Raw genomic sequence first — 15,974 nt, forward strand, 5'->3', positions numbered from 1 at the left:
AACCAGTGGGTCCATCCCCTCTATACCACCCACCTCGTAGTGTGGTGGATGGGACTACCAGCTCTCTGTAACCTAGAGGACAACCAGTGGGTCCGTCTCCTCTATACCACCAACCTGGTAGTGTGGTGGAGGGGACTACCAGCTCTCTGTAACCTAGAGGACAACCAGTGGGTCCAAATCACATTTTATTTTATTTCACCGAATACAACAGGTGTAGTAGACCTCACAGTGAAATGCTGAATACAACAGGTGTAGTAGACCTTACAGTGAAATGCTGAATACAACAGGTGTAGTAGACCTTACAGTGAAATGCTGAATACAACAGGTGTAGTAGACCTCACAGTGAAATGCTGAATACAACAGGTGTAGTAGACCTCACAGTGAAATGCTGAATACAACGGGTGTAGTAGACCTCACAGTGAAATGCTGAATACAACAGGTGTAGTAGACCTTACAGTGAAATGCTGAATACAACAGGTGTAGTAGACCTCACAGTGAAATGCTGAATACAACAGGTGTAGTAGACCTCACAGTGAAATGCTGACTACAACAGGTGTAGTAGACCTCACAGTGAAATGCTGAATACAACAGGTGTAGTAGACCTCACAGTGAAATGCTGAATACAACAGGTGTAGTAGACCTCACAGTGAAATGCTGAATACAACAGGTGTAGTAGACCTCACAGTGAAATGCTGAATACAACAGGTGTAGTAGACCTCACAGTGAAATGCTGAATACAACAGGTGTAGTAGACCTTACAGTGAAATGCTGAATACAACAGGTGTAGTAGACCTCACAGTGAAATGCTGAATACAACAGGTGTAGTAGACCTCACAGTGAAATGCTGAATACAACAGGTGTAGTAGACCTCACAGTGAAATGCTGAATACAACAGGTGTAGTAGACCTCACAGTGAAATGCTGAATACAACAGGTGTAGTAGACCTCACAGTGAAATGCTGAATACAACAGGTGTAGTAGACCTCACAGTGAAATGCTGAATACAACAGGTGTAGTAGACCTCACAGTGAAATGCTGAATACAACAGGTGTAGTAGACCTCACAGTGAAATGCTGAATACAACAGGTGTAGTAGACCTCACAGTGAAATGCTGAATACAACAGGTGTAGTAGACCTCACAGTGAAATGCTGAATACAACAGGTGTAGTAGACCTTACAGTGAAATGCTGAATACAACAGGTGTAGTAGACCTCACAGTGAAATGCTGAATACAACAGGTGTAGTAGACCTTACAGTGAAATGCTGAATACAACAGGTGCAGTAGACCTTATAGTGAAATGCTAAATACAACAGGTGTAGTAGACCTCACAGTGAAATACTGAATACAACAGGTGTAGTAGACCTTACAGTGAAATGCTGAATACAACAGGTGTAGTAGACCTTACAGTGAAATGCTGAATACAACAGGTGTAGTAGACCTCACAGTGAAATGCTGAATACAACAGGTGTAGTAGACCTTACAGTGAAATGCTGAATACAACGGGTGTAGTAGACCTTACAGTGAAATGCTGAATACAACGGGTGTAATAGACCTTACAGTGAAATGCTGAATACAACAGGTGTAGTAGACCTCACAGTGAAATGCTGAATACAACAGGTGTAGTAGACCTCACAGTGAAATGCTGAATACAACAGGTGTAGTAGACCTCACAGTGAAATGCTGAATACAACAGGTGTAGTAGACCTCACAGTGAAATGCTGAATACAACAGGTGTAGTAGACCTCACAGTGAAATGCTGAATACAACAGGTGTAGTAGACCTCACAGTGAAATGCTGAATACAACAGGTGTAGTAGACCTTACAGTGAAATGCTGAATACAACAGGTGTAGTAGACCTTACAGTGAAATGCTGAATACAACAGGTGTAGTAGACCTCACAGTGAAATGCTGAATACAACAGGTGTAGTAGACCTTACAGTGAAATGCTGAATACAACAGGTGTAGTAGACCTTACAGTGAAATGCTGAATACAACAGGTGTAGTAGACCTTACAGTTAAATGCTGAATACAACAGGTGTAGTAGACCTTACAGTGAAATGCTGAATACAACAGGTGTAGTAGACCTCACAGTGAAATGCTGAATACAACAGGTGTAGTAGACCTCACAGTGAAATGCTGAATACAACAGGTGTAGTAGACCTTACAGTGAAATGCTGAATACAACAGGTGTAGTAGACCTTACAGTGAAATGCTGAATACAACAGGTGTAGTAGACCTCACAGTGAAATGCTGAATACAACAGGTGTAGTAGACCTCACAGTGAAATGCTGAATACAACAGGTGTAGTAGACCTCACAGTGAAATGCTGAATACAACAGGTGTAGTAGACCTCACAGTGAAATGCTGAATACAACAGGTGTAGTAGAACTCACAGTTAAATGCTGAATACAACAGGTGTAGTAGACCTTACAGTTAAATGCTGAATACAACAGGTGTAGTAGACCTCACAGTGAAATGCTGAATACAACAGGTGTAGTAGACCTCACAGTGAAATGCTGAATACAACAGGTGTAGTAGACCTTACAGTTAAATGCTGAATACAACAGGTGTAGTAGACCTTACAGTGAAATGCTGAATACAACAGGTGTAGTAGACCTCACAGTGAAATGCTGAATACAACAGGTGTAGTAGACCTTACAGTGAAATGCTGAATACAACAGGTGTAGTAGACCTCACAGTGAAATGCTGAATACAACAGGTGTAGTAGACCTCACAGTGAAATGCTGAATACAACAGGTGTAGTAGACCTTACAGTGAAATGCTGAATACAACAGGTGTAGTAGACCTCACAGTGAAATGCTGAATACAACAGGTGTAGTAGACCTCACAGTGAAATGCTGAATACAACAGGTGTAGTAGACCTCACAGTGAAATGCTGAATACAACAGGTGTAGTAGACCTCACAGTGAAATGCTGAATACAACAGGTGTAGTAGACCTCACAGTGAAATGCTGAATACAACAGGTGTAGTAGACCTCACAGTGAAATGCTGAATACAACAGGTGTAGTAGACCTCACAGTGAAATGCTGAATACAACAGGTGTAGTAGACCTCACAGTGAAATGCTGAATACAACAGGTGTAGTAGACCTCACAGTGAAATGCTGAATACAACAGGTGTAGTAGACCTCACAGTGAAATGCTGAATACAACAGGTGTAGTAGACCTTACAGTGAAATGCTGAATACAACAGGTGTAGTAGACCTCACAGTGAAATGCTGAATACAACAGGTGTAGTAGACCTTACAGTGAAATGCTGAATACAACAGGTGCAGTAGACCTTATAGTGAAATGCTAAATACAACAGGTGTAGTAGACCTCACAGTGAAATACTGAATACAACAGGTGTAGTAGACCTTACAGTGAAATGCTGAATACAACAGGTGTAGTAGACCTTACAGTGAAATGCTGAATACAACAGGTGTAGTAGACCTCACAGTGAAATGCTGAATACAACAGGTGTAGTAGACCTTACAGTGAAATGCTGAATACAACGGGTGTAGTAGACCTTACAGTGAAATGCTGAATACAACGGGTGTAATAGACCTTACAGTGAAATGCTGAATACAACAGGTGTAGTAGACCTCACAGTGAAATGCTGAATACAACAGGTGTAGTAGACCTCACAGTGAAATGCTGAATACAACAGGTGTAGTAGACCTCACAGTGAAATGCTGAATACAACAGGTGTAGTAGACCTCACAGTGAAATGCTGAATACAACAGGTGTAGTAGACCTCACAGTGAAATGCTGAATACAACAGGTGTAGTAGACCTCACAGTGAAATGCTGAATACAACAGGTGTAGTAGACCTTACAGTGAAATGCTGAATACAACAGGTGTAGTAGACCTTACAGTGAAATGCTGAATACAACAGGTGTAGTAGACCTCACAGTGAAATGCTGAATACAACAGGTGTAGTAGACCTTACAGTGAAATGCTGAATACAACAGGTGTAGTAGACCTTACAGTGAAATGCTGAATACAACAGGTGTAGTAGACCTTACAGTTAAATGCTGAATACAACAGGTGTAGTAGACCTTACAGTGAAATGCTGAATACAACAGGTGTAGTAGACCTCACAGTGAAATGCTGAATACAACAGGTGTAGTAGACCTCACAGTGAAATGCTGAATACAACAGGTGTAGTAGACCTTACAGTGAAATGCTGAATACAACAGGTGTAGTAGACCTTACAGTGAAATGCTGAATACAACAGGTGTAGTAGACCTCACAGTGAAATGCTGAATACAACAGGTGTAGTAGACCTCACAGTGAAATGCTGAATACAACAGGTGTAGTAGACCTCACAGTGAAATGCTGAATACAACAGGTGTAGTAGACCTCACAGTGAAATGCTGAATACAACAGGTGTAGTAGAACTCACAGTTAAATGCTGAATACAACAGGTGTAGTAGACCTTACAGTTAAATGCTGAATACAACAGGTGTAGTAGACCTCACAGTGAAATGCTGAATACAACAGGTGTAGTAGACCTCACAGTGAAATGCTGAATACAACAGGTGTAGTAGACCTTACAGTTAAATGCTGAATACAACAGGTGTAGTAGACCTTACAGTGAAATGCTGAATACAACAGGTGTAGTAGACCTCACAGTGAAATGCTGAATACAACAGGTGTAGTAGACCTTACAGTGAAATGCTGAATACAACAGGTGTAGTAGACCTCACAGTGAAATGCTGAATACAACAGGTGTAGTAGACCTCACAGTGAAATGCTGAATACAACAGGTGTAGTAGACCTCACAGTGAAATGCTGAATACAACAGGTGTAGTAGACCTCACAGTTAAATGCTGAATACAACAGGTGTAGTAGACCTCACAGTGAAATGCTGAATACAACAGGTGTAGTAGACCTCACAGTGAAATGCTGAATACAACAGGTGTAGTAGACCTCACAGTGAAATGCTGAATACAACAGGTGTAGTAGACCTCACAGTGAAATGCTGAATACAACAGGTGTAGTAGACCTCACAGTGAAATGCTGAATACAACAGGTGTAGTAGACCTCACAGTGAAATGCTGAATACAACAGGTGTAGTAGACCTTACAGTTAAATGCTGAATACAACAGGTGTAGTAGACCTCACAGTTAAATGCTGAATACAACAGGTGTAGTAGACCTCACAGTGAAATGCTGAATACAACAGGTGTAGTAGACCTCACAGTGAAATGCTGAATACAACAGGTGTAGTAGACCTTACAGTTAAATGCTGAATACAACAGGTGTAGTAGACCTCACAGTGAAATGCTGAATACAACAGGTGTAGTAGACCTCACAGTGAAATGCTGAATACAACAGGTGTAGTAGACCTCACAGTGAAATGCTGAATACAACAGGTGTAGTAGACCTCACAGTGAAATGCTGAATACAACAGGTGTAGTAGACCTTACAGTGAAATGCTGAATACAACAGGTGTAGTAGACCTTACAGTGAAATGCTGAATAGAACAGGTGTAGTAGACCTTACAGTGAAATGCTGAATACAACAGGTGTAGTAGACCTCACAGTGAAATGCTGAATACAACAGGTGTAGTAGACCTCACAGTTAAATGCTGAATACAACAGGTGTAGTAGACCTTACAGTGAAATGCTGAATACAACAGGTGTAGTAGACCTTACAGTGAAATGCTGAATACAACAGGTGTAGTAGACCTCACAGTGAAATGCTGAATACAACAGGTGTAGTAGACCTTACAGTGAAATGCTGAATAGAACAGGTGTAGTAGACCTCACAGTGAAATGCTGAATACAACAGGTGTAGTAGACCTCACAGTGAAATGCTGAATACAACAGGTGTAGTAGACCTTACAGTGAAATGCTGAATACAACAGGTGTAGTAGACCTCACAGTGAAATGCTGAATACAACAGGTGTAGTAGACCTCACAGTGAAATGCTGAATACAACAGGTGTAGTAGACCTTACAGTGAAATGCTGAATACAACAGGTGTAGTAGACCTCACAGTGAAATGCTGAATACAACAGGTGTAGTAGACCTTACAGTGAAATGCTGAATACAACAGGTGTAGTAGACCTCACAGTGAAATGCTGAATACAACAGGTGTAGTAGACCTTACAGTGAAATGCTGAATACAACAGGTGTAGTAGACCTTACAGTGAAATGCTGAATACAACAGGTGTAGTAGACCTCACAGTGAAATGCTGAATACAACAGGTGTAGTAGACCTCACAGTGAAATGCTGAATACAACAGGTGTAGTAGACCTTACAGTGAAATGCTGAATACAACAGGTGCAGTAGACCTTACAGTGAAATGCTGAATACAACAGGTGTAGTAGACCTCACAGTGAAATGCTGAATACAACAGGTGTAGTAGACCTCACAGTTAAATGCTGAATACAACAGGTGTAGTATACCTTACAGTTAAATGCTGAATACAACAGGTGTAGTAGACCTCACAGTGAAATGCTGAATACAACAGGTGTAGTAGACCTCACAGTGAAATGCTGAATACAACAGGTGTAGTAGACCTCACAGTGAAATGCTGAATACAACAGGTGTAGTAGACCTCACAGTGAAATGCTGAATACAACAGGTGTAGTAGACCTCACAGTGAAATGCTGAATACAACAGGTGTAGTAGACCTTACAGTTAAATGCTGAATACAACAGGTGTAGTAGACCTCACAGTTAAATGCTGAATACAACAGGTGTAGTAGACCTCACAGTGAAATGCTGAATACAACAGGTGTAGTAGACCTCACAGTGAAATGCTGAATACAACAGGTGTAGTAGACCTTACAGTTAAATGCTGAATACAACAGGTGTAGTAGACCTCACAGTGAAATGCTGAATACAACAGGTGTAGTAGACCTCACAGTGAAATGCTGAATACAACAGGTGTAGTAGACCTCACAGTGAAATGCTGAATACAACAGGTGTAGTAGACCTCACAGTGAAATGCTGAATACAACAGGTGTAGTAGACCTTACAGTGAAATGCTGAATACAACAGGTGTAGTAGACCTTACAGTGAAATGCTGAATACAACAGGTGTAGTAGACCTCACAGTGAAATGCTGAATACAACAGGTGTAGTAGACCTCACAGTGAAATGCTGAATACAACAGGTGTAGTAGACCTCACAGTGAAATGCTGAATACAACAGGTGTAGTAGACCTCACAGTGAAATGCTGAATACAACAGGTGTAGTAGACCTCACAGTTAAATGCTGAATACAACAGGTGTAGTAGACCTTACAGTGAAATGCTGAATACAACAGGTGTAGTAGACCTTACAGTGAAATGCTGAATACAACAGGTGTAGTAGACCTCACAGTGAAATGCTGAATACAACAGGTGTAGTAGACCTCACAGTGAAATGCTGAATACAACAGGTGTAGTAGACCTCACAGTGAAATGCTGAATAGAACAGGTGTAGTAGACCTTCCAGTGAAATGCTGAATAGAACAGGTGTAGTAGACCTTCCAGTGAAATGCTGAATAGAACAGGTGTAGTAGACCTTCCAGTGAAATGCTGAATAGAACAGGTGTAGTAGACCTTACAGTGAAATGCTGAATACAACAGGTGTAGTAGACCTCACAGTGAAATGCTGAATACAACAGGTGTAGTAGACCTCACAGTGAAATGCTGAATACAACAGGTGTAGTAGACCTCACAGTGAAATGCTGAATACAACAGGTGTAGTAGACCTCACAGTGAAATGCTGAATACAACAGGTGTAGTAGACCTCACAGTGAAATGCTGAATACAACAGGTGTAGTAGACCTTACAGTGAAATGCTGAATACAACAGGTGTAGTAGACCTTACAGTGAAATGCTGAATACAACAGGTGCAGTAGACCTCACAGTGAAATGCTGAATACAACAGGTGTAGTAGACCTCACAGTGAAATGCTGAATACAACAGGTGTAATAGACCTCACAGTGAAATGCTGAATACAACAGGTGTAGTAGACCTCACAGTGAAATGCTGAATACAACAGGTGTAGTAGACCTCACAGTGAAATGCTGAATACAACAGGTGTAGTAGACCTCACAGTGAAATGCTGAATACAACAGGTGTAGTAGTCCTTACAGTGAAATGCTGAATACAACAGGTGTAGTAGACCTCACAGTGAAATGCTGAATACAACAGGTGTAGTAGACCTCACAGTTAAATGCTTAATACAACAGGTGTAGTAGACATTACAGTTAAATGCTGAATACAACAGGTGTAGTAGACCTTACAGTGAAATGCTGAATACAACAGGTGTAGTAGACCTCACAGTGAAATGCTGAATACAACAGGTGTAGTAGACCTCACAGTTAAATGCTTAATACAACAGGTGTAGTAGACATTACAGTTAAATGCTGAATACAACAGGTGTAGTAGACCTCACAGTGAAATGCTGAATACAACAGGTGTAGTAGACCTTACAGTTAAATGCTGAATACAACAGGTGTAGTAGACCTCACAGTGAAATGCTGAATACAACAGGTGTAGTAGACCTCACAGTGAAATGCTGAATACAACAGGTGTAGTAGACCTCACAGTGAAATGCTGAATACAACAGGTGTAGTAGACCTCACAGTGAAATGCTGAATACAACAGGTGTAGTAGACCTCACAGTTAAATGCTGAATACAACAGGTGTAGTAGACCTCACAGTGAAATGCTGAATACAACAGGTGCAGTAGACCTCACAGTTAAATGCTGAATACAACAGGTGTAGTAGACATTACAGTTAAATGCTGAATACAACAGGTGTAGTAGACCTCACAGTGAAATGCTGAATACAACAGGTGTAGTAGACCTCACAGTGAAATGCTGAATACAACAGGTGTAGTAGACCTCACAGTGAAATGCTGAATACAACAGGTGTAGTAGACCTCACAGTGAAATGCTGAATACAACAGGTGCAGTAGACCTCACAGTGAAATGCTGAATACAACAGGTGTAGTAGACCTTACAGTTAAATGCTGAATACAACAGGTGTAGTAGACATTACAGTTAAATGCTGAATACAACAGGTGTAGTAGACCTTACAGTGAAATGCTGAATACAACAGGTGTAGTAGACCTCACAGTGAAATGCTGAATACAACAGGCTCTAACCAATAGTGCGATTTGTTTTGTTTTTTAAGTACAAAAAAAGGTTTTAGGTGAACAATAGGTAAGTAAAGAAATAAAAACAACAGTGAAACATAACAGAAGAGGGGCTGTGTACGCTAGAGGGGCTGTGTACGCTAGAGGGGCTGTGTACGCTAGAGGGGCTGTGTACGCTAGAGGGGCTGTGTACGCTAGGGGGGCTGTGTACGCTAGGGGGGCTGTGTACGCTAGGGGGGCTGTGTACGCTAGAGGGGCTGTGTACGCTAGAGGGGGCTAGAGGTTGGGCTAATTAAGGTGATATGTACATAAATGTATAGTTAGTGACTATGCATTGATGAAACAGAAAACAGAGCAGCAGTGTAAATTAGGGGTTTCGGGGGGGGCACACAATGCAAATCGTCCAGGGAGCCATTTGATTACCTGTTCAGGAGTCATATGGCTTGGGGGTAAAAGCTGTTGAGAAGCCTTTTGGACCTAGACTTGGCGCTCCGGTAGCACTTGCCGTGTGGTAGCAGAGAGAACAGTCTATGACTGGGGAGGCTGGAGTCTTTTGACAATTTTCAGGGCCTTCCTCTGACACCGCCTGGCAGGAAGCTTGGCCCCAGTGATGTACTGGGCCATTCGCACTACCCTCTGTAGTGACTTGTAGTCAGAGGCCGAGCAGTTACCGTACCAGTCAGTGATGCTCTCGATGTTGCAGCTGTAGAACCTTTTTGAGGATCTCAGGACCCATGCTAAATCTTTTTTGTTTCCTGAGAGGGAATAGGCTTTGTCGTGCCCTCTTCACGGCTGTCATGGTGTGTTTGGACCATTCTAGTTTGTTGGTGATGTGGACGCCAAGGAACTTGAAGCTCTCAACCTGCTCTACTGAAGCCCCGTCAATGAGAATGGGGACTTTCTCTGTCCTCCTTTTCCTGTAGTCCACAATCATCTCCTTTGTCTTGGTTACGTTGAGGGATAGGATGTTATTCTGGCACCACCCGGCCAGGTCTCTGACCTCCTCCCTATTGGCTGTCTAGTCGTTGTTGGTTATCAGGCCTACCACTGTTGTGTTGTCCGCAAACTTAAAGATGGTGTTGAAGTTGTGCCTGGCCATGCAGTCCGTCTCCTCTATACCATGTTTCTTGTAGGATTACAAAGTCTGCATTTTTTTATTTCTTTGGTGAAGTCAAGTTTCCTGCTCATTAGATCAAAGGCCGATGACCTCAGGCCATCTGCCTAGGATGAGATAGTGAAGACTTTATGAAACATAGTGTTAGTCGTGTGGTTTGGGCAGAGCCTGCTGAGATCTCTCTCTTTCTCCCCACCAACACAGCAGCAGTGTGATGAACAGCCCCAGTCGAGTTTGTTCCTTAACCCTCTGTTATCCAGCTACATCGTGCAGGACCTGATGGAGACAGATCTGTATAAGTTGCTGAAGACCCAGCACCTGAGCAACGATCACATCTGTTACTTCCTGTACCAGATCCTGAGAGGCCTGAAGTACATCCACTCAGCTAACGTCCTGCACCGCGACCTCAAACCCTCCAACCTGCTGCTCAATACCACCTGTGATCTAAAGGTACAGAACCCTGACCTCTGATCCCTGCCCCTCATCCCCTAATGTACTGCTCTGTGGGGCAGAGAAAATTGTGCTGTTTTACAGCAAATGTCCTTAGATTTAAAAAATATATTTTTTATGCCTACTGCTCATTATCATCTGTTATCTAGAGGTACAGAACCCTGACCCTAATGTCCTGCACCGAGGCCTAAACCTACTGCTCATTATCATCTGTTATCTAGAGGTACAGAACCCTGACCCTAATGTCCTGCACCGAGGCCTAAACCTACTGCTCATTATCATCTGTTATCTAGAGGTACAGAACCCTGACCCTAATGTCCTGCACCGAGGCCTAAACCTACTGCTCATTATCATCTGTTATCTAGAGGTACAGAACCCTGACCCTAATGTCCTGCACCGAGGCCTAAACCTACTGCTCATTATCATCTGTTATCTAGAGGTACCGAACCCTGACCCTAATGTCCTGCACCGAGGCCTAAACCTACTGCTCATTATCATCTGTTATCTAGAGGTACAGAACCCTGACCCTAATGTCCTGCACCGAGGCCTAAACCTACTGCTCATTATCATCTGTTATCTAGAGGTACAGAACCCTGACCCTAATGTCCTGCACCGAGGCCTAAACCTACTGCTCATTATCATCTGTTATCTAGAGGTACCGAACCCTGACCCTAATGTCCTGCACCGAGGCCTAAACCTACTGCTCATTATCATCTGCGACCTCAAGTTTGTGGATTGATTTTTACAAAATAGCACCAGGTCCACCCACTCGTCTCTCTCCACCCTCCTTCTCTACCCTCCTCTCCTCCCTTCTCTCCTTTCTAAACTCCTCCCCCTCCTTAGATCTGTGACTTTGGTCTTGCACGTGTGGCTGACCCGGACCATGACCACACGGGCTTCCTGACAGAGTACGTTGCGACTCGTTGGTACCGTGCGCCTGAGATCATGCTCAACTCAAAGGTGAAATACAACAGCTCAATACACCACTACACCACAGCAACCCATATTAGTCTACAATACACCACTACACTACAGCAACCCATATTAGTCTATAATACACCACAACAACCCATATTAGTCTACAATACACCACAACAACCCATATTAGTCTACAATACACCACAACAACCCATATTAGTCTACAATACACCACAACAACCCATATTAGTCTACAATACACCACAACAACCCATATTAGTCTACAATACACCACAACAACCCATATTAGTCTACAATACACCACAACAACCCATATTAGTCTACAATACACCACAACAACCCATATTAGTCTACAATACACCACAACAACCCATATTAGTCTACAATACACCACAACAACCCATATTAGTCTACAATACACCACAACAACCCATATTAGTCTACAATACACCACAACAACCCATATTAGTCTACAATACACCACAACAACCCATATTAGTCTACAATACACCACAACAACCCATATTAGTCTACAATACACCACAACAACCCATATTAGTCTACAATACACCACAACAACCCATATTAGTCTACAATACACCACAGCAACCCATATTAGTCTACAATACACCACAACAACCCATATTAGTCTACAATACACCACTACACTACAACAACCCATATTAGTCTACAATACACCACTACACTACAACAACCCATATTAGTCTACAATACACCACTACAACAACCCATATTAGTCTACAATACACCACTACACTACAACAACCCATATTAATCTACAATACACCACTACAACAACCCATATTAGTCTACAATACACCACTACACTACAACAACCCATATTAATCTACAATACACCACTACACTACAACAACCCATATTAGTCTACAATACACCACTACACTACAACAACCCATATTAGTCTATAATACACCACTACACTACAACAACCCATATTAATCTACAATACACCACTACAACAACCCATATTAGTCTACAATACACCACTACACTACAACAACCCATATTAATCTACAATACACCACTACACTACAACAACCCATATTAATCTGCACAATATAATGTACATAAACCTGTCTGTAATATACATGACTCAGGCTTGTTTTGAGATCAAACCTCTCTGTCTGTAATATACATGACTCAGGCTTGTTTTGAGATCAAACCTCTGTCTGTAATATACATGACTCAGGCTTGTTTTGAGATCAAACCTCTCTGTCTGTAATATACATGACTCAGGCTTGTTTTGAGATCAAACCTCTCTGTCTGTAATATACATGACTCAGGCTTGTTTTGAGATCAAACCTCTGTCTGTAATATACATGACTCAGGCTTGTTTTGAGATCAAACCTCTCTGTCTGTAATATACATGACTCAGGCTTGTTTTGAGATCAAACCTCTCTGTCTGTAATATACATGACTCAGGCTTGTTTTGAGATCAAACCTCTCTGTCTGTAATATACATGACTCAGGCTTGTTTTGAGATCAAACCTCTGTCTGTAATATACATGACTCAGGCTTGTTTTGAGATCAAACCTCTGTCTGTAATATACATGACTCAGGCTTGTTTTGAGATCAAACCTCTCTGTCTGTAATATACATGACTCAGGCTTGTTTTGAGATCAAACCTCTGTCTGTAATATACATGACTCAGGCTTGTTTTGAGATCAAACCTCTGTCTGTAATATACATGACTCAGGCTTGTTTTGAGATCAAACCTCTGTCTGTAATATACATGACTCAGGCTTGTTTTGAGATCAAACCTCTCTGTCTGTAATATACATGACTCAGGCTTGTTTTGAGATCAAACCTCTGTCTGTAATATACATGACTCAGGCTTGTTTTGAGATCAAACCTCTCTGTCTGTAATATACATGACTCAGGCTTGTTTTGAGATCAAACCTCTGTCTGTAATATACATGACTCAGGCTTGTTTTGAGATCAAACCTCTGTCTGTAATATACATGACTCAGGCTTGTTTTGAGATCAAACCTCTGTCTGTAATATACATGACTCAGGCTTGTTTTGAGATCAAACCTCTGTCTGTAATATACATGACTCAGGCTTGTTTTGAGATCAAACCTCTGTCTGTAATATACATGACTCAGGCTTGTTTTGAGATCAAACCTCTGTCTGTAATATACATGACTCAGGCTTGTTTTGAGATCAAACCTCTGTCTGTAATATACATGACTCAGGCTTGTTTTGAGATCAAACCTCTGTCTGTAATATACATGACTCAGGCTTGTTTTGAGATCAAACCTCTGTCTGTAATATACATGACTCAGGCTTGTTTTGAGATCAAACCTCTCTGTCTGTAATATACATGACTCAGGCTTGTTTTGAGATCAAACCTCTGTCTGTAATATACATGACTCAGGCTTGTTTTGAGATCAAACCTCTGTCTGTAATATACATGACTCAGGCTTGTTTTGAGATCAAACCTCTGTCTGTAATATACATGACTCAGGCTTGTTTTGAGATCAAACCTCTCTGTCTGTAATATACATGACTCAGGCTTGTTTTGAGATCAAACCTCTGTCTGTAATATACATGACTCAGGCTTGTTTTGAGATCAAACCTCTGTCTGTAATATACATGACTCAGGCTTGTTTTGAGATCAAACCTCTCTGTCTGTAATATACATGACTCAGGCTTGTTTTGGGGATATTGCTGAGGATGTCGTAGGATTTGTTTAGCGACCGAGAGTCTAGAGAAAAGCTCCCTCGCTGCCGGGACGGACCAGATTGAGTCACGCACTGTGCCACTTTGTGATTGTTCGCCCAGGCAGACCAGCCAATCGATGCTAAGCTTATTTGTGTCCCGGGGGGTGGAGTCATCATTGCTTTTAGTTAGCGCTATGAGTCATGGAAGACAACAAGCCAATAACCAGTGAGAGGTTAGGGATTTATGACCCTCTGGCAATAGCAATTAGACTGTCCTGTTGTCTCCCTCCCTGTCCTGTGCAACTCGAGGATCCATCAGCCAGGGGACATGTATGTGCTGTATTAATGCTAGAGGTTACTATACGTATCTGCTGTATTAATGCTAGAGGTTACTACAGCCAGTGGACATGTATCTACTGTATTAATGCTAGAGGTTACTACAGCCAGGGGACATGTATCTACTGTATTAATGCTAGAGGTTCCTACAGCCAGGGGACATGTATGTGCTGTATTAATGCTAGAGGTTCCTATGTGCTGTGTTAATGCTAGAGGTTCCTATGTGCTGTGTTAATGCTAGAGGTTACTATATGTATCTGCTGTATTAATGCTAGAGGTTCCTATGTGCTGTATTAATGCTAGAGGTTCCTATGTGCTGTGTTAATGCTAGAAGTTCCTATGTGCTGTGTTAATGCTAGAGGTTCCTATGTGCTGTGTTAATGCTAGAGGTTCATATGTGCTGTATTAATGCTAGAGGTTCCTATGTGCTGTGTTAATGCTAGAGGTTCCTATGTGCTGTGTTAATGCTAGAGGTTCCTATGTGCTGTGTTAATGCTAGAGGTTCCTATGTGCTGTGTTAATGCTAGAGGTTCCTATGTGCTGTGTTAATGCTAGAGGTTCATATGTGCTGTATTAATGCTAGAGGTTCCTATGTGCTGTATTAATGCTAGAGGTTCATATGTGCTGTATTAATGCTAGAGGTTCCTATGTGCTGTATTAATGCTAGCCTTTCCTCTCTCAGGGTTACACCAAGTCTATTGATATCTGGTCTGTGGGCTGCATCCTGGCTGAAATGCTCTCCAATAGACCCATCTTCCCCGGGAAGCACTACCTGGACCAGCTCAACCACATACTGGGTACACACACACACACACACACACCACAGAGACACACACACACCACAGAGACACACACACACACACACAGCTCAACCACACACAGCTCAACCACATACTGGGTACACACACACAGCTCAACCACATACTGGGTGTACACACACACACACACACACACACACACACACACACACACAGACACACACAGCTCAACCACACACAGCTCAACCACATACTGGGTACACACACACACAGCTCAACCACACACAGCTCAACCACATACTGGGTACACACACACACACACACACAGCTCAACCATATACTGGGTACACACACACACACACACACACACATTTCAACCACATACTGGTTACAAACACACACACACACAGCTCAACCACGTACTGGGTACAAACACATATACACACACACACAGCTCAAACACGTACTGGGTACACACACATATACACACACACACAGCTCAACCACGTACTGGGTACACACACACAGCTCAACCACATACTGGGTACACACACATATATACACACACAC

The 15,974-nt window shown here is 42.1% G+C and overlaps 1 protein-coding gene across 1 annotated transcript in view; it reads left to right on the forward strand.

Moving 5' to 3' along the window:
• The window catches only part of LOC110525139 (mitogen-activated protein kinase 1), a 67,408-nt gene that overhangs the window by 38,547 nt on the left and 12,887 nt on the right, over nt 1-15,974 (forward strand). Inside the window, exons 3-5 of the mRNA XM_036979177.2 lie at nt 10,477-10,666; nt 11,510-11,626; nt 15,329-15,443. Coding sequence (XP_036835072.1) covers nt 10,477-10,666; nt 11,510-11,626; nt 15,329-15,443 — 422 coding nt within the window. The remainder of the gene's footprint in view (nt 1-10,476; nt 10,667-11,509; nt 11,627-15,328; nt 15,444-15,974) is intronic.

This window comes from Oncorhynchus mykiss, chromosome 6, assembly GCF_057628025.1.
Source record: "Oncorhynchus mykiss isolate SJ-2025 chromosome 6, ASM5762802v1, whole genome shotgun sequence".
NCBI classification, from domain to species: domain Eukaryota; kingdom Metazoa; phylum Chordata; class Actinopteri; order Salmoniformes; family Salmonidae; genus Oncorhynchus; species Oncorhynchus mykiss.